This window comes from Schistocerca gregaria, chromosome 8 (genome assembly GCF_023897955.1).
Source record: "Schistocerca gregaria isolate iqSchGreg1 chromosome 8, iqSchGreg1.2, whole genome shotgun sequence".
NCBI lineage: Eukaryota > Metazoa > Arthropoda > Insecta > Orthoptera > Acrididae > Schistocerca > Schistocerca gregaria.
The window spans coordinates 161,793,859-161,817,916 of record NC_064927.1 but is presented as its reverse complement, the minus strand read 5'-3'; the positions used below and the strand labels follow the sequence as shown (position 1 = coordinate 161,817,916).

At 45.4% G+C, this 24,058-nt stretch overlaps 1 protein-coding gene across 1 annotated transcript in view; it reads left to right on the top strand.

Annotated features, from left to right (window-relative positions):
- Positions 1–327: 327 nt before the first annotated feature.
- LOC126284908 (phospholipase A2 inhibitor-like) overlaps positions 328–24,058 on the top strand; it is a 172,875-nt gene continuing 149,144 nt past the window's right edge. Inside the window, exon 1 of the mRNA XM_049984170.1 lies at positions 328–458. Within this exon, the coding sequence (XP_049840127.1) occupies positions 426–458 (33 nt within the window). The 5' untranslated portion in view covers positions 328–425. The remainder of the gene's footprint in view (positions 459–24,058) is intronic.

The window sequence follows — 24,058 nt, the reverse complement described above, 5'->3', positions numbered from 1 at the left end:
CCCAGGAGGCGGGCCATAACAAGGTCGCTTATGTCAGCGGACTTCCGCATTTTCGGCCCGTATCGTTTCTGCGCCGCTTACGTATTTTCCTTAGCGCATCAAGCACCCAGAGCGATGGGCGGTGGTCACAACGTTCTGGTCACCACTGCATGATGGTTCCTTGTCAGTTCTTAAGCAGTTTGCGTCTAGGCAGCCGGATCAGATGCGCCGCGGGGCACGTGCCGGAGCGTGTGTAGAGGCGGCGTTTATCAGCGGCCTAGGCGACTGTGATTGGCGGCTGGGGAGCCACCAGACCGCGGCTGACGGCCGTGGGCAGCTATCGGCTTCAGACGCCGGTTTATCTGCTGACTGGACGGGCCGCTGCCGGGCTGTGCGCTCGCCGCTGATAACTGCGCTGATAGCCGTTGCTGATAGCTGGCGCCGCCATGGACCGACCGCGCGCGACGCTCCTGCTCCAGGTACGTGGGCCGCTCAAGACGTGTCTGTCACCCACACCCAAACTGCGTCAGTACGCCGCCGGTCGCCGGGGTCTTCCGTCACGAGATAACCTCCCAGGCGGGTCTACAAAGCCGCAGCATTAGCAGCCAGTGGGTCGGCCGATAAAGCTGGAATACATGCATTTCAGACGGAAGTAATGTCAACGGTTCATTTATGGATGACATCCAACGCTTCTTTGCCCTGGTTCCGGTTTGCTGGGCATTCGTGACAGATAAAGCTGGATTCCAGCACGAATAACTCGCTTGTTAGACAATACTGAACGGAGAAGTGTGCGTAGAGAAGAGCCTAAATTACAATCGTAACGAGACACTTTCTTGCACAGTTCCCGGTCTTCAGGGCTCTTGTTAAAGGTGAGATTGTAATCTAGGCATAAATATCAGCATTTCGTGCAAAATTACGGTTCAAAACTGGGTGCGTGGTGGATTTATATGGGTCTTGCGAGCCACGTGTACCCAGGTGCTGGGCCTTTCATTACGAATTAAACTGGATTACAGGCTGAAATACAGGCATCTAAGGCATCAATGAAAGCAGAGTCGTGGTTAAAAGGCATGCAGGATCTGGTGCTGTGTGAAATATGTCAAAAATTTGCCCGGGAGTCCTTGTTAGACCACCAGCACAGATGCTGGAAAGAAGCAGCAACGAATATGGTCATTATGCTCGAAATAAACAGGAAGGGACATTAATGTTTAACACCTCATCGATTGAAATAAATAGAGTATTGCTATTTTAAAACTGACTATATTTGTTTTCTGTGTGGAAATCTCCAGATTTTGAGGGCTAGCGATTACATGATAACACAACTGTATCTCAGATAGTGGCGTAGATACCTCTCGGACGTGCTAAGGTTAATGCGGTAGTACCACAATAAATCTCTAGCTTTGTTACTTTATTCGTCCAGTATAGATGGCTAAGGTGCATAATTTTGTTTTTCTGCTAGAGAGTACGTTTTCTTTCTGGTAAAATCGTGTAAGTTTTTAGTTCACGTTTCTGTTGCTCAGGCTTCTCTGACGCATAAAACTGGACCCTAGACAGGGCTATATCAATAGCAGGGCTGTGCTTAAAAACGAAATAAACTTAACCAGACAACGTTTCTTTTTTCCTACATTAGACGTTCAGTAACATGATACCAGTCTCATGGGCGCCAGGCTAATTCTCAGTGGTGACACACATAATTTAGGCAGAAACAAACCTATGTTCACACTGCTGAGGGCAATTTTAGTGCGCTGCCGTACAGGAACAAGAGTGTGCAACCGATGGTGGGGCCATGTCACCAACATTTTCGTGACAACATTTTTGTGGATGATAACTGGCGTGGTTGGGATCGCCCTTGTGGAGTGCCCTGTCTGTTCCCCCAATCGAATATGCTGGAGATCGATTGGAACTACCAGTTTGTGGACTTTCACAGCGACCACGTACTCTGCGCAATCTACGCAGAATCGCCTTTGAAGAGTGGGACAGTTTGGATCAGGGGTAACGTGATGATCTCATCGATATTGTGAGAAAAGGGATTCAAGTCTGCATCCGAACAAGGGTGCGTTCCGCCACGTATGAAGGTGGCGCGGCAGTGCTGTGAAAACCATTCAAGTGAAACAGAGACTTTATTGTAAGAGAAATGTTTCTTTGATTTGGTGATATGGACACACTGCAAATGAATATATAGGCATCCCTCGGAGCCAATTTTTGTTTTCTGTGCCACGAATTTAGAAAAAAGGGGGGAGGGGGTGATGCATAATTCTTGTTGATGTTTATGCAGAGAAATGCTTTCGTGGAAAATGTTACGATTTTTACAAAATCATGCTATAATAAATGATGTTTCTAAAAGAACGCTTCGCTGCACTTCATTTGATGCTGACGGAAATGGGTATCAAAGAAGGTAGGGGTGGAGGATCTATAAGATGTCGAAAGACATCGTCGCATTCACTTGCAGAAGGCTATTTTCCCATGCTTTTTCGGGGAAGAGTTAGTAGGTACAAATCTTACCGTCGTCATTGGACAAATTCTGAAAGCCGATAACAGGATGGGGAGGGGGGGGGGAGGAATCCAAATTATCATCATTGTTGTGTTACCTCAGTTGTTTCCTGGTAGCTGCTTATGTTCCTCGCTTGTCGTGACTTGGTATTTACTTAACTGACAGCGGGTAGCAAGGAAAAAGGAAGTCTGCTGTTGTTATCTGTATTGAAACTGTACTTATTCTTCGATATTTCGACAGCTTCGCGGACGTTCCTGCTGTAAATATTGCTTTCTCTACCTAGACCGCGTTAGGTTCTTAAAATCCGTAGGCTGGTCACATTCTATTTTTAGACAACATAGTTGTAAGGAGATTACAGCGATTCGTTTACTTATGACCAATTATTCAAAATGACAGTCACAATCGCATTATTTATTTTGTCGCCAACCGCTTTCAACCCGCGATGGGGTCATCTTCAAGGCAGTTTATACCAGGCAGGTTGACGACTCTAGCGAGCGATCAAATGGTGTAAATTGCCCTGAAGATGACCCCATCGCAGGTTGAAACCGGTTGGCGACAAAGTAAATAATGCGATTGTGACTGTCAATTTGAATAATTAGTCACATTTTTCTTGGTGCTCCACTGCCGCTGATTTTACATTTACGTGTGTGGCCTTCATGCTCTTTAATGCCGAGCAGTGAAATAGTTTGATAAGGAATATTGTTGTATCGTACTTTCGATACAACCACAGGAGGAGATTTTACTCATCGCCACCATCAACAATTTATACACTCCTGGAAATTGAAATAAGAACACCGTGAATTCATTGTCCCAGGAAGGGGAAACTTTATTGACACATTCCTGGGGTCAGATACATCACATGATCACACTGACAGAACCACAGGCACATAGACACAGGCAACAGAGCATGCACAATGTCGGCACTAGTACAGTGTATATCCACCTTTCGCAGCAATGCAGGCTGCTATTCTCCCATGGAGACGATCGTAGAGATGCTGGATGTAGTCCTGTGGAACGGCTTGCCATGCCATTTCCACCTGGCGCCTCAGTTGGACCAGCGTTCGTGCTGGACCTGCAGACCGCGTGAGACGACGCTTCATCCAGTCCCAAACATGCTCAATGGGGGACAGATCCGGAGATCTTGCTGGCCAGGGTAGTTGACTTACACCTTCTAGAGCACGTTGGGTGGCACGGGACACATGCGGACGTGCAATGTCCTGTTGGAACAGCAAGTTCCCTTGCCGGTCTAGGAATGGTAGAACGATGGGTTCGATGACGGTTTGGATGTACCGCGCACTATTCAGTGTCCACTCGACGATCACCAGAGGTGTACGGCCAGTGTAGGAGATCGCTCCCCACACCATGATGCCGGGTGTTGGCCCTGTGTGCCTCGGTCGTATGCAGTCCTGATTGTGGCGCTCACCTGCACGGCGCCAAACACGCATACGACCATCATTGGCACCAAGGCAGAAGCGACTCCCATCGCTGAAGACGACACGTCTCCATTCGTCCCTCCATTCACGCCTGTCGCGACACCACTGGAGGCGGGCTGCACGATGTTGGGGCGTGAGCGGAAGACGGCCTAACGGTGTGCGGGACCGTAGCCCAGCTTCATGGAGACGGTTGCGAATGGTCCTCGCCGATACCCCAGGAGTAACAGTGTCCCTAATTTGCTGGGAAGTGGCGGTGCGGTCCCCTACGGCACTGCGTAGGATCCTAAGGTCTTGGCGTGCATCCGTGCGTCGCTGCCGTCCGGTCCCAGGTCGACGGGCACGTGCACCTTCCGCCGACCACTGGCGACAACATCGATGTACTGTGGAGACCTCACACCCCACTTGTTGAGCAATTCGGCGGTGCGTCCACCCGGATTCCCGCATGCCCACTATACGCCCTCGCTCAAAGTCCGTCAACTGCACATACGGTTCACGTCCACGCGGAAGACGGCCTAACGGTGGGCGGGACCGTAGCCCAGCTTCATGGAGACGGTTGCGAATGGTCCTCGCCGATACCCCAGGAGTAACAGTGTCCCTAATTTGCTGGGAAGTGGCGGTGCGGTCCCCTACGGCACTGCATAGGATCCTACGGTCTTGGCGTGCATCCGTGCGTCGCTGCCGTCCGGTCCCAGGTCGACGGGCACGTGCACCTTCCGCCGACCACTGGCGACAACATCGATGTACTGTGGAGACCTCACGCCCCACTTGTTGATCAATTCGGCGGTGCGTCCACCCGGATTCCCGCATGCCCACTATACGCCCTCGCTCAAAGTCCGTCAACTGCACATACGGTTCACGTCCACGCTGTCGCGGCATGCTACCAGTGTTAAAGACTGCGATGGAGCTCCGTATGCCACGGCAAACTGGCTGACACTGACGGCGGCGGTGCACAAATGCTGCGCAGCTAGCGCCATTCGACGGCCAACATCGCGGTTCCTGGAGTGTCCGCTGTGCCGTGCGTGTGATCATTGCTTGTACAGCCCTCTCGCAGTGTCCGGAGCAAGTATGGTGGGTCTGACACACCGGTGTCAATGTGTTCTTTTTTCCATTTCAAGGAGTGTCGTACATTGAGGGAAATACTAAGAGGAGAACGAGGAGAACGCAGAACCCCGATAATGATTGGTGAGAGGAACATAGACATTTCATGACGAAAAGTCAACCTTGTACAAATCGGCTCAGGCATCAGATCCGGAAGTTCAACTATTTCAGAAGCTAAGGCTGGTTAGTAAACACTTCTTGTCGCACTAGAATGTTCATTGAAGATGGGCTGGTGTGGACTCGCTAGAAGCAGACGATGCGGCACGAAGTGCACAAGTAGAAGGCGGTCTTCTTGGTAGTCGACCTAGACTTGGAACTGCCCGCTCTGCTGTGGCGCCGACGCATTCCTCTGGCGGCGCCACCGCTGCAGCTTCTTAGTGTGGCAGTCGCTGGGCTATACGGAGTGGGTTGTCAACCTATCGATGCCTGTGGTGCTGTCTGACGGTGTGTGCTGTGCTTGTGACACCACATCCAGGCGTCAAAATCTCCTGGTCGTGGTCGCATCTGGTTGCGATGCGAGCTGACGGCGAGGGGGACGTCTGGGTGCAGATGCAGCAGATGGGACGAGAATCGGGACTGAAGTCGGCGACAAGCTCCAGAGCCTCCATGGGAACACCTGGAAAACTGCAGGAAGGGTGCACGCCTACATCCAGGGTCGGAGTCTGGAACGCCGGAGGAGCTCATCGGAGAGGAAGGCGGCAGAGCGCAGGAGCGTCGCCCACGGCGACATGGGCTACTGTGATGATGGCATCAGGGATGAGGGCGCGTCCACCTCCACGTGAAGCGCCTCGGGCTGAGATGCCATCTGGTCCGCTGCAGACACCTCTTGGGAACGTGCTGATCTGTAATACGAAGCGCAGCCGCAGGAGCTCGGAAACTCACAGGGTAAAACTGGTTCCAGGGTCTATTGAGCAGCAACACTGTACAGAAAGAAACCAAAACGTGTTGTATCCAAGGACATGCAAAATGGTCCCTTGTTGCCATCCCTGTCTGGGCTGGAAGGTCCTGAAGAAATCTGAAAATGAGAATCTTTATACTGACTAGTACGACTTGTTAGTGCGTGCAGTAGATGAAACAAGATGTGACGGTGGCGGTCACGTAGGAGTTCAGCTGGGGAAGGTCCATTTCGAGACATAGAACAAAAGGTGGGCAGGGACAGTTGCAAGGCCTGTCCTTGTGAGTCAGTTGAACAGCATTCACTTATCTGCCCCTTGATTGTTGGCACAAAACGATCAGCTTCACCAATTGATTGTGGGTGGAACGGCGCTGTAGTCTCATGTTCAACACCGTTGGCTACGCAAAATTGTTCAGATTCCTGTGAGGTGAACTGCGGTCCATCTTTTTTTTTTTTTGTCATCAGTCTACTGACTGGTCTGATGCGACCCGCCACGAATTCCTTTCCTGTGCTAACCTCTTCATCTCAGAGTAGCACTTGCAACCTACGTCCTCAATTATTTGCTTGACGTATTTCAATCTCTGTCTTCCTCTACAGTTTTTGCCCTCTACAGCTCCCTCTAGCACCATGGAAGTCATTCCCTCATGTCTTAGCAGATGTCCTATCATCCTGTCCCTTCTCCTTATCAGTGTTTTCCACATATTCCTTTCCTCTCCGATTCTGCGCAGAACCTCCTCATTCCTTACCTTATCAGTCCACGTAATTTTCAACATTCGTCTATAGCACCACATCTCAAATGCTTCGATTCTCTTCTGTTCCGGTTTCCCACAGTCCATGTTTCACTACCATACAATGCTGTACTCCAGACGTACATCCTCAGAAATTTCTTCCTCAAATTAAGGCCGGTATTTGATATTAGTAGACTTCTCTGCTAACCTTGACAACATATTGGCGGGTTGGGGTTGGGTTGTTTGGCGAAGGGGACCAGAGAGCGAGGTCATCGGTCTCATCGGATTAGGGGAAGGAAATCGGCCGTGTCCTTTCAGAGGAACCTTCACGGCATTTGCCTGGAGTGATTGAGGTAAATCACGGAAAACCTAAATCAGGATGGCCGGACGCGGGATTGAACCGACGTCCTCCCGAATGCGAGTCCAGTGTCTAACCACTGCGCCACCTCGCTCTGTACACATTCGCGTTGGAATATTGAATCGTAGGGCGGTACAAGATTTCATAGCTGGAGTTCGACAGCAATAGGCAAATCGTTGCAATTTCTGCGCCGTGTGTGGCGCAACGGGCTTGGTTGGGTGCAAGAGCCAAGTGAGTGCCTTATGATCCATGACCATGTAAACTTCCTTCCATAGAGGTAATCATAAAAATTCGTCACAGTAGCCGGATTAAAATGTGTGAGGCACGTGTTACTACGTAGCGCCCGTTTCAGTAGAACAAAAGCCAATTGACATTCCTTGATCCACGCAAACGCGCCCTTATGTGATAATTTGTGAAGCGGAGCTGCTATTTGAGAGGCGCGAGGAATGAATTTGTAGTTCAGTTTGACTAACGCTGCCTGCAGTTCCTCTAGCTTTTGGAAGCCGGCTGCCTGCAGTTCCTCTAGCTTTTGGAAGCCGGCTAATCTCTGAAAGCTCGCAAATGAGTTTAGGTGGGGTGAATACCATGCACATTGATGACATGTCCCATATATTTTATTTCTGTCTGGAGAAACGAGAACTTGCCTTTGCAACACCTGACACCTGCCTATTACAGTACTTGAGAAAGGCACTCGAGATTGGCTAAATGTTGTTCTGCAGAACGTCATGACTATCTAAGCCACGTAATTTGAGCAAGAAGGCACCTTGGCAGTCACTTGTTATGAAAAACGTTGAAAGATCAGCGGTGCTGAGGAGCTACCGAAGGGCAGGCGTTGAAATTCAAATAACCGGAGGTGTTAATAACCAAAAATTTCTTTAAATAATCATCCAGAGGCAATGGGAGGTGAGCATACGCCAAGTCTGTCTTGAGAAAAATAACGCGCCTCGCCCGATCTGTCCATCAATTCCTCTGGGTGGGACAAAGGGTACGTGTCTATCACTGTCAGAGGTCACAGTCGACTTAAAATCAACAGTCGAAGACGTCCTAAAGATTTGCGAAGGATGACTAATGCGGAAGATGACTGGCTTGTACTGATTGGCTTCATCACACCACCAGCTTGACATTGCCGTAATTGTTCAGCGACCTGTTCCCTACTGGCAATAGGCACTTGCTTAGCTCGAGGGAACTTTGGTTGTGCATTGTCTTTGAGTGACGCAAAGGCTACAAGACAGTTCGTAACCGAGACCGTCGCTAAAAAAAATCACTAAATTTGTCACACAGAGTTTGAATGTTGTCTGTAGGTACATCAGTTGAATTTTGCAACACTGACTTGTCGATTGACAGTCCGAAAATGTCAGAAGAATCTAAGTCAAAAATATGCTGCGAAGATTTGGCAGAATGCACTGTGAATACAACTGCCTTTGTCACACCTTGAAAAGTAGCTGGCATACTGAAAGTTTCTAAAACTGGAATTTCCTATCCTTTACAAGCTGACAAAACATGCGTAGCTATACTCAGTATTGGTGAACCTAATCTTTCATAATTAAGTTTGTTCAGAAGTGTAACTGAAGTATCAGAGTCCAGTTGCAATTCGACATCTTTCTTGGCTACTGTAAAAGTACGAGGGTAATCCCAAAACTAAGGTCTCCTATTTCTTTATAAGTACATAGACCTGTTTATTTCTACAATGGTTTACGTCAGTTTACAGCTTGAACATTTAGCTATTTTTCGACATAATCACCATTTCTGTCGATGCACTTTTGTAGACGCCGTGGCAGTTTTGGTATACCCATGCCATACCAGCTCGCCGCCATGCTGTTCAGAAAGTTATGAACCTCGTCGTCGGAGCTGAATCGCTTTCCGGCCAAATGTTCTTTTAACCTGGGGAACAGGTGATAGTCACTGGGCGCCAAGTGAGGGCTATAGGGTGGGTGGGTGATCATGTTCCACTGAAAGTGTTGCAGGAGAGCAACGGTTTGCCGAGCGATGCGTGGACGAGCGTTGTCATGGAGAATGTGTACGTCCTTGCCAAACATTCCTCTTCTCCGGTTCTGAATTGCCCATTTGAGTTTTTTCAGAGTCGCACAATACCTGTCAGCGTTAATTGTGGTCCCAGTAGGCATAAAGTCGACCAACAATACCCCTTTCCGACCACAAAAAACGGTTGTCATGACTTTACTGGCAGACTGTGTTTGTTTGAATTTCCGCGGCTTTGGCGAAGAAGGATGTCGCCACTGGCATGATTGTTGCTTTGTCTCAGGTGTACAGTGGTATGCCCATGTTTCGTCACCCGTGACAGTTGAGTCCAGAAAGTTGTGCTGTTCGGCTGCAAGGCGATGAAGAAATGCGCGGGAAGCATCAACTCGTTGCCGCATGTGGTCCTCAGTCAGCATGCGTGGCACCCATCTTGCGCACACTTTCCGGTAGTTCAATGTTGCCGTTAAAATTCTGTGAGCGGTACTTAGGGAAACCTCAGGAACCAACGTGCAGAGATCATCCAGAGTGATCCGACGATCTTCACGCATGCTTTCCCCAACCTTCATCACCGTCTCCTCAGAAATTGACGGTCTCCCTTCTCCATTGTTTCTCAACACCACTTACGAACATTTTTGACATGCACGACTCACCATACACTTCTGTCAATTGGCGATGGATTTCAATCGGCGCGGTGCCCTTTGCGTTCAAAAACCGAATAACTGTGCGCAATTCGCACTTGGCGGTAACATCTCAACAGCTGCCAAACCAAGACTGAGCGTCTCAGTGCGGCGTGCGCTTGTTTACACACAGCGCGTGAGGCACTCTTCATAACAGTGTGTCCAACTGCCACACAAATACCCTTCTGCACTTATAAAAAAATAGGAGACCCTACTTTCGGGATTACCCTCGTAACAAACAGCTTGTCCCGACTACGTTCCACATCTGTGAGAGAACTATCACTTCTAGCCCGTTGCTGTCAGCTACTACAATGCGTGAGAGGCGAAGTGGGCAAAGATTTGGAAGTGGACCTCTGTTTGCACCGGAGTCACTTGGTCGGCACATGAAAATTACCGGATTGGTGTTTACTAAGTTTTGTACTTGGTGGACCTTTCACAAAATTTACTGCAGTCACCGGGTCGCACTCTTCCGTGGCTGCCTGTGCCATGACGACATCAGCGATCTCAACTGGTTTAGTGGTACTTTGCTTGGGAATTAGCTGTCCATGCAGCTTTTTATGCACACTGACTGAACATGATCTTTTGTGTTGCAGAAACAACAAATATCGTCGCGAATTCGGCACTGAGCACGCTTATTGCGACTAAAGCACTTTGGGTAAGGCTTTGCTATGTTTTCCTGTCTACGGGCGTTCTGCCGGCGCGGCATGGTACCGTTTGTGTCTGTGCGTGACGTCACATGCTGTGTGTCAAGGGTTGCGCAGGGACGGCACTGTTTGCACTGTTTGCATTCTACAGTACTACTAACACTGTCACTATGCAATTCGTTGATATTTGACACTTGCATCTCATACTTCGCTAAGTCGTAAGTGTCCTGAGCCTCAATTAACCTTACCACTGGGTATCTAAAGAAGGATAACTTTAAATGAAGCAACACGTTTACTGTTACCAAATGGCTCAAATGGCTCCGAGCACCATGGGACTCAACTTCTGAGGTCATTAGTCCCCTAGAACTTAGAACTAGTTAAACCTAACTAACCTAAGGACATCACACACATCCATGCCCGAGGCAGGATTCGAACCTGCGACCGTAGCGGTATCCCGGTTCCAGACTGCAGCGCCTAGAACCGCTTACTGTTGTCAATCACTATTTATTTATCTCCACGACGCGTTTCAAAGGTTTAAACCTCCATCATCAGGTGTTTTGTTTCTCCACTAAACAGTACCACAAGTTCCTCCACAGAATCGTAACACAAACACACACACACACACACACACACACACACACACACACACACACACACACACACAAATGTCATACTAACAAGTATAAATCCACCTGATAATGGAGGATTAAACCTTTGAAACGCGTCGTGCAGATAAATAAACAGTGACTGGTAGCAGTAAACTTGTTGTTTCATTTAATGGCAATAACAGTCACGGTAAAGCCTAACCTAAGATGATTCCGTTTAAAGGATAATGTTTCCAAAAGGCAGCAGAAATTCTATCGTCACAAATATTTTGAGTTATAATGTCATGCAGCATGACATCACTGTATGATTGTCCACAATGACACAAAAATTTGTAGTGGGCAATTAAACCTTGTAATTCAGTGATCCACTCTTTATGAATCTGACTTGCTGCCCGCTGGAGGTGGAAAAAATTGAACCTTGCAGCAGCCACGAGTGTTTTTCCACCAAAGTAAGTGGTTAACCGCTAAGTAAAGTCTGACTGTTCTAATTGTTTGTTAGGAAACAATTTCACTATGAGTCTGTAAACTTTCGTGACCAATATGGAAAGAAAAAATGCTTTGCTCTCCGTACCTTGCAGCTGGTGTGCATCCATATGGCCGGCCGGTGTGGCCGTGCGGTTCTTGGCGCTTCAGTCTGGAACCGCGTGACCGCTACGGTCGCAGGTTCGAATCCTGCCTCTGGCATGGATGTGTGTGATGTCCTAAGGTTAGTTAGGTTTAAGTAGTTCTAAGTTCTAGGGGACTGATGACCACAGATGTTAAGTCCCATAGTGCTCAGAGCCATTTGAACCATTTGCATCCATATGATTTGTCAATTGAGCTAAGTATTCCGACCAATCCTCATGCTTTTGCATGTCGATCCTTTTGGCAGAAGGTCTTTGGGATGACGGCCGTTAACTGTTATGAGAAAATAAAAGGCCTACATTCGTCTCTGGAGTGGGTTGCCGATCTATCGACGCCTGTGGTGCTTCACAGTGTCGCGTGCTGAGCTTACATCACAAATATGATGCGGCCTAATGACTAGGCAGTCATTACTATTATTTTTGTGTTGTGTTTATACTGTTGAGTAATTATGACTTCTGGGTAAAATTCCACTTGTTTGAACAGAATCCATTCGCTGGGGTTTTTGTGACTGGTATAACTGGAACGAAGACGGAGATGGAGAAATAGAAACACTTTGCAGAACTATACAGAAAATCGAGGTGTCCGTAAAAACAAAGCGAATCCACTCCACTATCCTTGTTGTTGATGTTGTTGTTGTTGTTGTGGCCTTCAGTCCAGAGACTGGTTTGATGCAGCTGTCCATGCTCTATCCTGTGCAAGCTTCTTCATCTCCCGGTACCTACTGCAACCTACATCCTTCTGAATCTGCTTAGTGTATTCATATCCTGGTCTCCCTCTACGATTTTTACCCTCCACGCTGCCCTACAATACTAAATTGGTGATCCCTTGATGCCTCAGAATATGCCGTACCAACCGATCCCTTCTTCTAGTCAAGTACTGCCACAAATTTCTCTTCTTTCCAATTCTATTCAATACCTCCCCATTAGTTACGTGATCTAGCCATCCAATCTTCAGCATTCTTCTGTAGCACTACATTTCGAAAGCTTCTATTTTCTTCTTGTCCGAACTATTTATCGTCCATGTTTCATTTCCATACATGGCTACACTCCATACAAATACTTTCAGAAACGACTTCCTGACACTTAAATCTATACTCAGTGTTAACAAATTTCTCTACTTCAGAAACGCTTTCCTTGCCATTGCCAGTCTACATTTTATATTCTCTCTACTTCGACAATCATCAGTTATTTTGCTCCCTAAACAGCAGAACTCCTTTACTACTTTAGGTGTCTCATTTCCTAATCTAATTCCCTCAGCATCACCCGTCTTAATTCGACTACATTTTATTATCCTCGTTTTGCTTTTGTTGATGTTCATCTTATATCCTCCTTTCAAGACACAGTCCATTCCGTTATGCTGCTCTTCCAGGTCCTTTGCTGTCTCTGACAGAATTACAATGTCATCGGCGAACCTCAAAGTTTTTATTTCTTCTCCATGGATTTTAATACCTACTCCGAATTTTTCTAGCAGCTGTATAACTACCACACCTGAGGTACAACACATAACACATTTCTGGAGCTACAACAGTTTTTTTTTTAAACTTTAAATGTGGGATTTAAAAGTAGATACCTTTCTCTGGCTGAACTAGTCATAGTGGACAGAGCACATCGCGTGGAGTCTCTTGTCTTAACTGTGAATAAGAAGTTCTGTGTGAGGAGAATACTAAGTACAGAACAGTTTCCGCACAAAATACGAGGGGCGCTCAATAACTAATCCAACAATTTTTGTTTCTGTCAGTTTCAGTTGAGAAAGTAAGGAATTTCGTTGTGGGGCATATCGTCGAATATTCTCGTTTCAGCTCGTACAGTACATGACGTTCCGGTAGGTGGCGGTGCTATACGTAGCCTTCAAATTAGCATCTGTAAAGGAGGATTTTATTTTGGCGGGAAACCAGAGCATCGCAGATATTCATAGTCGCTTGCAGAATGTTGTCGAAGACCTGGCAGTGAACGAAAGCACGGTGAGTCGTTGGACGAGACGCCTTGTAAACCCGTCCCGTCTCCCGCGTGCTGGCCGGTCGCACACAGCTGTGAGTCCCGGAATGCTGCAACTCGCGGACACCTTCGTTCGAGGTGGTCGATGGATCACAATGAAACACCTCGCAGCTCAACTAGACTTCGCTGTTGGCAGTGCTGACACACTTGTTCACTAGTTGAGGTACTCAAAGGCGTGTGCCCTCCGGGTTCCTCGGACATAACAGAAGATCTTCCGACTTCAAATTGTTTAGCCCACGAAGAACGCACTCTGTGGAAAGCAGTACGTCGATGATGGAGAGCGTATTGTTGCAGCAAGGTGTTGGTTCCGACGTCGGCCAGTAGAATGATACCATGGAGGCATACAGGCCCTCACAGTAAGATGGCGTAAGGCTGTTGTACTGAACGGAGATCATGTTGAAAAACAGGAATTATGTAGCCAAAAGAGTGGGTAAAATATGGTGGATTGGAATTGAGAATGAATCCAAACTGCGTGCAGAAAATAAAGTGCTGCAATACTTATTGAAGGCCCCTCTTATGTATCCGTGACTCAGAAGCATATTAAAAGAACGGAATTCCGTTTCAGTTCGCTGTAATTTACTATTTATTCCACGACCGGTTTCGAAGCCTAATGCTTCATCTTCAGGTGCCCCCAAATAATTATGGAAACTTAAATGTGTGGCGGTCGGGTCAATCGGTCACGAAGGATCACAACAACGTCAAACAAATGCATGCTAACGTAATACCAGCGACCGTGGCGCCTGCCTCGACAGCACGATCCGGAAATGACTGGCCCGACCGTCACACATTTATGTTTTCATAATTATTTGGTGGCACCTGAAGATGAAGCAGTAGACTTCGAAACCGGTCGTGCAACAAATTACTGGCAAATGAAGCGGATTTTTTTTTATTCTATCAACTGTTTTCCGCGTTTGTTAATGTTTCAGCCATTATTTCCACAATTTATGTAGCGGAATGAGGGGATGTAGAAGCTATTGACGTATTTCATTGTCGTACTGAGTACTTGCAACCCATCTGCAGACGAACAAATTCCATAATAATGCGTAACCATGGTTTCATTCCGATTTTGTCTTATACACAAAGGGGTGAGTGCGTGTAGGCTAATATGAACAGCATAATCGTTGCCAAAAAGACACGAAGCCAGCACCCACAACAGTAGTTAAAGTTATATTCCAACTGCCTCAGCAAATGATGATGAGATTGAGAGAATGTGTGATGAGATAATTGAAGTTACTCTGACAGATACAAGAGACGAATACTGAATTGTGATAGGAGGCTAGAATTAGACAGTAGCAAAGGGATGAGGAGGGAAAATAATAGGAGAGCATGGACTGTGGGAAAGGAATGACACAGGATGTCGGCTAGTACAATACCGCACAGAGCATAATTTAATAGCCTTGCCACGAGCGTTAGTTTCAGTTAGATTAAGTAGTGTGTAAGCCTAGGGGCCGATGACCTCAGCAGTTTGGTCCCATTGGAACATACAAAAAAATTCCAATTCCCATAATTTAATCATCGCTAACACTTCGTTTAAGGGTCATGAAAGAAGTTTGTGTACGTGGAAGCGACGTGGGGATGGCGACAGACATGGGACAGTTTCAGATGGATTGTACTGGGTGTTCCTGGAGCAATGTTCAATAGTCATGGATATGACAGGAACGATCATTTGAAGTAACAACCTTCATATGGACGTATGCCCCATTCCGAACGATTTCCGAGATAAAACACATTTAATGTACATTTTTATTTACTTTCTGTATCATTCAATACATTGTAAGGTTCAAAAAATGGTTCAAATGGCTCTGAGCAATATGGGACTTAACTGCTGAGGTCATCAGTCCCCTAGAACTTAGAACTACTTAAACCTAACTAACCTAAAGACATCACACACATCCATGCCCGAGGCAGGATTCGAACCTGCGACCGTAGCGGTCACGCGGTTCCAGACTCAGGTTCACAGAGGTACAACAGTTTATTAGACATTACAACATGCGTTTTACAAAGAATCAATTGAAATATACCTGTTTTTAACACATTCGCCGCTCAGCATTATCGTAAATGTCACATTGTAGCTGTTACACAGTTCACCAATATCCCACCGTCAACTTCAGTGCATTCGTGCTTCCTTGGGAGAACATGTTGTATTGCTTGTCGACTTCCGCGAGGACAACAGTGTCCACGACGCGACCAAGCAGTTTGTCTCGCGTATTTACGTTTTGTTAGTACACCTCAGATAGTCTACAACCCAGTAAACAAAAGTCTAATTCCGTAAGGTCTGTCTATCTTAGTGGCCATTTAATTTCAGTTGGGAGAAATGACGCAGGGAGTCCTACAGGGCTCGACTTTGGGTCTTTTCCTATTTCTTATAAATGTCTTTGCCTCTGAAGTCATTTGGAATACGACATATGTCCCTATCAAGTTTTTTTTGGTGTCAAATGAACGTTCCTGTCATATCCCCGGATATTTTCCATTTCTCCTAGGACACGCTATATTATAGTACGACGGGAATTTGGGAACTAAACTTTAAACAGTAGGACATTTCCAAAAGCACACATGGACTTTGACTACAATTTCTTTATTATTTATTAGAGATTAAGACTAAATAAATTGTGGAAATATAGGAAATTAAGGAGATAGGACCTGGATAAATTGTAGGAACCACAGGTTGTTGAGAGTTTCAGAGAGAGCACTACGAAACTTTAAAGTGAAACAGAGGAAGCAAATTCAAAACAAGACGAGCGGGTAGCGTTGAGAAATGAACGAAGAAAAACACCAAAGAATCACACTGGTAAAATACATAGAGCTTATAGAAATCCATTGATAAAATGGGAGATACCGAATTTAACTGACGAAATGAGAATGTATAAAAATGCAACAAACGCTGCTAAACAGAATACGGACGTCCAAAAAATGAGTTTGAGAGAAAGTGCAAAAAAACTACGTAGAAACGTCCACAGCAGAAAAGCAAGACCCTAGGAGCATGCATAACTAGAGAAAAGATAGATGCCTCGTACAGGAAAATTGAACATGCCTTTAGAGGAAGAGACGTACCTGTGTAAATATCAAGAGCGCTGTTGCGAATCCAGTACTAAGCAAAAAAATGGAAAGCTGAAAGGTGGAAGGGATATATCGGAGATCTATCCATGGCTAGGGAACTCTAAGGCAGTACCGGTACTATACCACTGTAGAAGAAAGTAGATGAAGACGAGAGGCACGATACTGCGAGAAAAATTTGACAGAACACTGAAACACTTAGTCAAAACACGGCCACTTGCGTATACTTTTCCTTAACATTACTGAGGTCTTTTGGAGAGCCAGCCATGCCGAACTCTTACACCTCTTATGCAAGGTATAAGAGCCAGGAAAGGACCTTCAGACTTCAAGAAGAATGTAATAATTCCGATTCCAAAGAAAACACGTGTTGACAGATGTGAATACTACCAAAATATCAGTTTATTAAGTCATGCTTGCAAAATATTGACATGAAATATTTATAGAGAAGTGCAAAAAGTACTAGAAGCCTACTTGGGGAGGGGGGGGGGGGGAGGGGCAAAGCAGTTTGGATTCTGTTGAAACGTAGGCACACGAGAATCATATTGAGCTTTAGCTTAGATGGCAGAAGAAAGGAAAAACCCTAAATTTATATCTTTTGTAGGTTTAGGGGAAGCTTTTAGCTTTTGACAACATGGGCTGTAGTACAATACTTGAAATTCTGAAGGTAGCAAAGATAAAATAGGAGTGAAAGGTTATTTACAACTTGGAGAGAATACACACTACAGTTATAAGAGAGGAAGGACATGAAAGGGAAGCATTGGTTGAGAAGGGAGTGAGAAAGGATTGTAGTCTCTTCCTGGCGTTATTCGGTCTGCACAAGCAGTAAAGAAAATGAAGGAGATATTTAAAAAGGCAATTAAAATTGATGGAGGAGAAATGAAAACTTTGAGGTTGGCTGATGACACTGTAATTCTGTACGGGATGGCAGGGGACTCTGAAGAGCTGTTGAGCGGAAAGGGCAGCATCTTTAAATGAGTGTACAACATGAATAGCAATCAGGCCTGCACGCAGGGGCCGGGGGAGGGAAAGAATGGCCGTGCGACTGCTCCCCCCCCCCCCCCCCCCGAAATGTTTGGGGCTTATACTAAACACAATACAAATTTTCTAGAACCAAAATACTGTCTTAATATTATTCATTCTTGATTACGACTGAAAGTCAAGTGAAAGGATTTTCAGGTGCAAATATGTCGATAAAAAACAGCAAAAGATGATTGACAAAACTGTATGGGGCTTCAATTCTTGTAAGGCAGAGCTGATGGCGAAGAGTTTCATAACATTGCCAGGTATGTATTGGGATAAAGGTTGTGTAATTGAAAATAGATCGCCCAGATTCAGTTGAAGATAGTTTCCTTTGTCTCCAGTCTCGTTGCCACAAGCAGCAACTGAAGTAAAAGTTTAGGTGCAACATGGCTGCGCTGGCCTTTTTCGGAACGGAGCAGTAGTAGTATTTCGGTTCGGAAACTTGTGTGAAGTAAATACATGATTTTCAGATAGAAATAAGATAGTGAATGATTTTGAATTTTCTTTGTAACCTTCTGTTCGTTTGTTTGGATTTTTCTAGGAATTTGCGTTGGGTACTACACAGAAGCGCTAAAGAAACTGGTATAGGCATGCGTATACAAATACATAGATATTTAAACAGGCAGAATATGGCGCTGCGGTCGGCAAAGTCTATATAAGACAACAAGTGTCTTTCGCAGTTGTTAGATCGGTTATATTGCTACAGTGGCAGGTTATCAAGATTTAAATGCGTTTGAACGTGGTGTTCTAGTCGTGTACCATGAATATCAGGAATCCGGTAAAACATCAAATCTCCGAAATTACTGCGGCCGGAAAAATACCCTGCAAGAACGGGACCAACGAAAATTGAAGAGAATCTTTCAACGTGACAGAAGTGCAACCCTTCCGCAAACTGTTGCAGATTTTAATGCTGGGCCATCAAGAATGTCAGCGTGCGAACCATTCTACGAAACGTCATCGATAAGGGCTTTCGGAGCCGAAGGCCCACTCGTGTACCCTTGATGACTGCACGACACAAAAGCTTTACGCCTCCCCTGCGCACCTCAACACCGACATTGGACTGTTGATGCCTGGAAACATGTTGCCTGGTCGGACGAGTCTCGTTTAAAATTGTATCGAGCGGATGGACGTGTACGGGTATGGAGACAACCTAATCAATCCATGGGCTCTGCATGTCATCAGGGGACTGTTCAAGCTGGTGTGGGGCGTCTGCAGGTGGAGGGATGTGGGGCCCCTGATACGTCTAGATACGACTCTGACAGGTGACACGTACGTAAGCATCATGTCTGATCACCTGCATCCGTTCATGTCAATTGTGCATTCCGACAGACTTGGGCAGTTCCAGCAACACAATGTAACATCCCACACGTCCCGAATTGCTACAGTGTGGCTCCAGGAAAACCCTTCTGAGCTTAGACACCTCCGCTGGCCAACAAACTCCCCAGACACAAACATTATTGAGCATATCTGGGATGCCTTGCAACGTGCTGTCCAGAAGAGATCTCCACCCCGTCATCCGTTTACGGATTTATGGACACCCCTGCAGGATTCATGGTGTCAGTTCCCTCCTGTACTACTTCAGACATTCCATGCCACGTCGTGTTGCGGCATTTCTGCGTACTCGCGGGAGGCCTACACGACATTAGGCTGGTGTACCAGTTTCTTTGGCTCTTCAGTGTTTGCGAGACTGATACTTCAGTAGCACTTCTGTACATTAAATACATATTTATTTAGTAGTCTTGCGGAAATCTGAGCTATTAGAGCTATTAACACATTTCTTGGTCATTTTAGGCGATTGAAAGCAGCAAATCAGTTCTTTTCCGCCAGTCTGATCTATTAAAAGATTTAAGCCAATCTGTATTTATATTACGATATAAAAATGACACTATTTAAAACTAGTCTCCTGATTCACCCCCCCCCCCCTCCATTTTATGAAAAATAATCTGTCGGTGGGCATGATATCAACCGAAGTACAACTATTTTATTTTATTTATTTATTATTTTTTCATCAGCCTTCTAACTGCGACCCGCCACGAATTCCTCTCCTGTGCTAAACTCTTCATCTCAGAGTAGCACTTGCAACCTACGCCCTAAATTATTTGCCGCATGTATTCCAATCTGCCTTCAGTTTTTGCCCTTTAAGGCTCCCTCTAGTACCATGGAAGTCATTCCCTCATGTCTTAGCAGATGTCCTATCATCCTGTCCCTTCTCCTTATCAGTGTTTTCCACATATTCCTTTCCTCTCCGATTCTGCGTAGAACCTCCTCATTCCTTACCTTATCAGTCCACCTAATTTTCAACATTCGTCTATAGCACCACATCTCAAATGCTTCGATTCTCTTCTGTTCCGGTTTTCCCACAGTCCATGTTTCACTACTGTACAATGCTGTACTCCAGACGTACATTCTCAGAATTTTCTTCCTCAAATTAAGGCCGGTATTTGATATTAGTAGACTTTTCTTGACCAGGAATGCCTTTGTTGCCATAGCTAGTCTGCTTTTGATGTCGTCCTTGATCCGTCCTAGGTTATTTTACTGCCTAGGTAGCAGGATTCCTTAACTTCATCTACTTCGTGACCGTCAATCGAGATGTGAAGTTTCTCCCTGTTCTCATTCCTACTACTTCTCATTACCTTCGTCTTTCTTCGATTTACTCTCAAACCATACTGTCTACTCGTTAGACTGTTCATTCCGTTCAGCAGATCACGTAATTGTTCACTTTCGCTCATGATAGTAATGTCATCAGCGTTACGTATCATTGATGTCCTTTCACCTTGAATTTTAATTCCACTGCTAAACTTTTCTTTCATTTCCATCATTGCTTCCTCAATGTACAGATTGAACAGTAGTGGCAAAAGGCTACATCCTTGTGTTGCACCCTTTTTAATACGAGAACTCCGTTCTTGGTTGTCCACTCTTATTATTCCCTCTTGGCTGTATTGTGTATGACCCGTCTCTCCCTATAGCTTAGCCCAAATTTTTTCAGAATTTCGAACATCTTGCACCATTTTACATTGCCGCACGATTTTTCAGGTCGACAAATCCCATGAATGTGTCTTAATTTTTCTTTAGTCTTGCTTCAATTATTAAGCGCAACTTCAGAATTGCCTCTCTCGCGCCCTTCCTTTTCTTACAGCCAAACTGATCGTCGTTAGCGCACCCTCAATTTTCTTTTTCGTTCTTCTGTGTATTATTCTTGTAAGCAACTTAGATGCATGAGCTATTAAGCTGATTGTGCGATAATGTTCGCACCTGTCAGCTCTTGCCGTCTTCGGAATTGTGTGGATGATGCTTTTCCGAAAGTCAGATGGTATGTCGCCAGACTCATATATTCTACACACCAACGTAAATAGTCGTTTTGTTGCCACTTCCCCTAATGATTTTAGAAATTCTGATGGAATGTTATCTATCTCTTCTGCCTTATCTGACCTTAAGTCCTCCAAAGCTCTTTTAAGTTCTAATTCTAACACTGGATCCCCTCTCTCTTCTAAATCGACTCCCGTTTCTTCTTCTATCACATCAGACAAATCTTCCCCCTCATAGAGGCTTTCAGTGTGTTCTTTCCACCTATCCGCTCTCTTCTCTGCATTTAACAGTGGAATACCCATTGCACTCTTAATGTTACCACCCTTGCTTTTAATGTCAACGAAGGTTGTTTTGACTTTCCTATATGCTGAGTCTGTCCTTCCGACAATCATTTCTTTTTCGATGTCTTCCTTTTTTCCTGCAGACATTTCGTCTTCGCTTCCTTACATTTCCTATTTATTTCACTACTCAGTGTCTTTTATTTCTCTATTCCTGAGTTTCCCGGGACGTTTTTGTACTTCCTTCTTTCATCAATCAACTGAAATATTTCTTCTGATACCCATGGTTTCTTCGCAGTTACTTTATTTGTACCTATATTTTGCTTCCCAACTTGTGTGATGGGTCTCTTTAGAGATGTCGATTCCTCTTCAACTGTACTGGCTACTGAGCTATTCCTTATTGCTGTGTTTATAGCCTTAGAGGACTTCAGGTGTATCTCGTCATTCCTTAGTACTTCCGTGACCCACTTCTTTGCATATTGATTCTCCCTGGCTAATGTCTTTAACTTCAGCCTACTATATCGTCGTCTGAGTCTATATCTGTTCCTGGATACGCCTTACAATCCACTATCTGATTTCGGAATCTTTGTCTGACCATGATGTAATCTAACTGAAATCTTCCTGTATCACCCGTCCTTTTCCAAGTATACCTCATCCTCTTGTGATTCTTGAACAGGGTATTCGCTATTACTAGCTGAAACTTGTTACAGAACTCAATTAGTCTTTCCCCTCTCTCAATCCTTGTCCCAAGCCCATAATCTCCTGTAACCCTTTCTTCTACCCTTTCCCCTACAACTGCATTCTAGCCACCCCCCCCTTGACGTACTATATTACCCTTTCAATATCGTCACACACTTACTCTATCTTTTCATCTTCAGCTTGCGACGTTGGCATGTATACATGAACTATCGTTGTTGGTGTTGGTTTGCTGTCGATTCTGATAAGAACGACCCTGTCAATGAACTTTTCACACAGACACACTCACTGCCCTACCTTCGATTCATAACTAATCCTACTCCCGTTATACCATTTTCTGTCTTGTCTTCTATCCACTTCACTTCACTGACCCCTACTGTATCTAGATAGAGCCTTTGCATTTCCCTTTTCAGATTTTATAGTTTCCAAATCACGTTCAAGCTTCTGACATTCCACGGCCCGACTCGTAGAACGTTATCCTTCCCTTGATTATTCAATTTTTTTCTCATGCTAACCTCCCTCTTGGCAGTCCCCTCCCGGAGATCCGATTTGGGAGCTATTCTGGAATCTTTTGCCAATGGAGAGATCATCATGACACTTCTTCAATTACAGGCCACATGTTCTGTGGATAAATGTTATTTGTCTTTAATGCAGTGGTTTCCATTGCCTTTTGCATTCTCATACCGTTGGTCCTTGCTGATTCCTCCTACTCTGGGGCAGTTTCCCCACCCCTAGGACAAGAGAAGGCACTGAAGCTCTGTCCGCTCCTCTGCCCTCTTTGACAAGGCCGTTGGCAGAATGAGGGTGACGTCTTATACCGGAAGTCTTCGGACGCCAATGCTGATTATTAATCAAAATTTTAGCAGCTGTGGAATTCGAACCCGGGACCGAAGACGTTAAAGACGCTGCTCCTAGAACACGGGTGCATTTCTGTAGAACGTGTATTTGTTAGCATCCAATATCTGCTTAATTTTTACGAAGTTTTTCTTACGGTACTTGTATGAAATTCAGCCTTGAACGGAAGTTAAATCTGGACGATAAATAGTTCAGAGAGGAAGAGACTAGGAGCCTTTGAAATGTGCTACAGAGATAACATTGAAGATTGGATGGCTGTATCGAGTACCTAAAGGCACGACTTGATGAAACAAGATATCAATTGCCAAACACATCCTTGCGGAATCAAGGAATTGTCAGTTTGGTGATGGAGTAAAGAGTGTTTGCGGTAGGAGGGGAGCAAAAATTATAAGAAAAGGTCATGGGATAAACATAATAAGCAGTTTGAAACTGATATACATTAGCCGAGTTATTCGGACATGAAGAGGCTTACACAGGAGACAGTGGTATGGAGAACTGAATGAAACCAGTCTTTGGACTGAGGACCATGCCACCAGACAACTGTTATGAAAACTATCTTTGTTGATGTCTATGTTCCCAGATTTTGGACATCGACTAGAAACAATATTCTGGCTCCTTGTTTTATCAACTTTTTTCCGTTCCTGCCACACTTCTGGTAGTACAGATTTTTTTTTTACAACTTCAACTAATCTGTAGATAATTAAACTATCTCCATTTATCTTGGCTTACATTACTTTACTACTTCCTCCTGCTTTCATGAGGACTTTATTGTTACAGCGTGTAAGTGCTGGAAGGCTGCACGCACAATCACAGTTTTTTTGAGCTAGCAACATGGAGTAGAATGTTTTTGGTTTGGCCCACACTAGCGACAATTTGTAGAGCCATTACTGTAGTCACGTTACAGTATATTAAGCAAAGTTTAAAAGATGGACCGAGTTGGCGCCCAGGGAACTTGTGTGGATCAATTAATTCCTTTTGCATAAGCATGTAATTGGGCTCCACCCTTTGTATGCAGTCTACTTGCAGAACTCTGATCCTGTGCTGCTACATTTAAGTCTACAGTGAGTAGTATGTCAGGACTTGCTGCCCAACGCTTACTTCCACTCCCCAGTGATGAGACGGAATACAAGCTTTACGTAAAAATACTCTATTCCGTTCTTTGTTGCAAGTGCACAAGGTGATATTCAGTAATACGTCGCAAGTTGCCCGCGAGCTGCGGGTCTTGGGCGGTCGAGAAATACGTCTGCTCGCTGCAGTATCTCCAGGCTACCTGAGGCGTCTGCTCTCGGCGGATGCTCAGCAGTACCCAAACCAAACAAAGGATATGGGAAGTCCAAGCTAACCTGTCC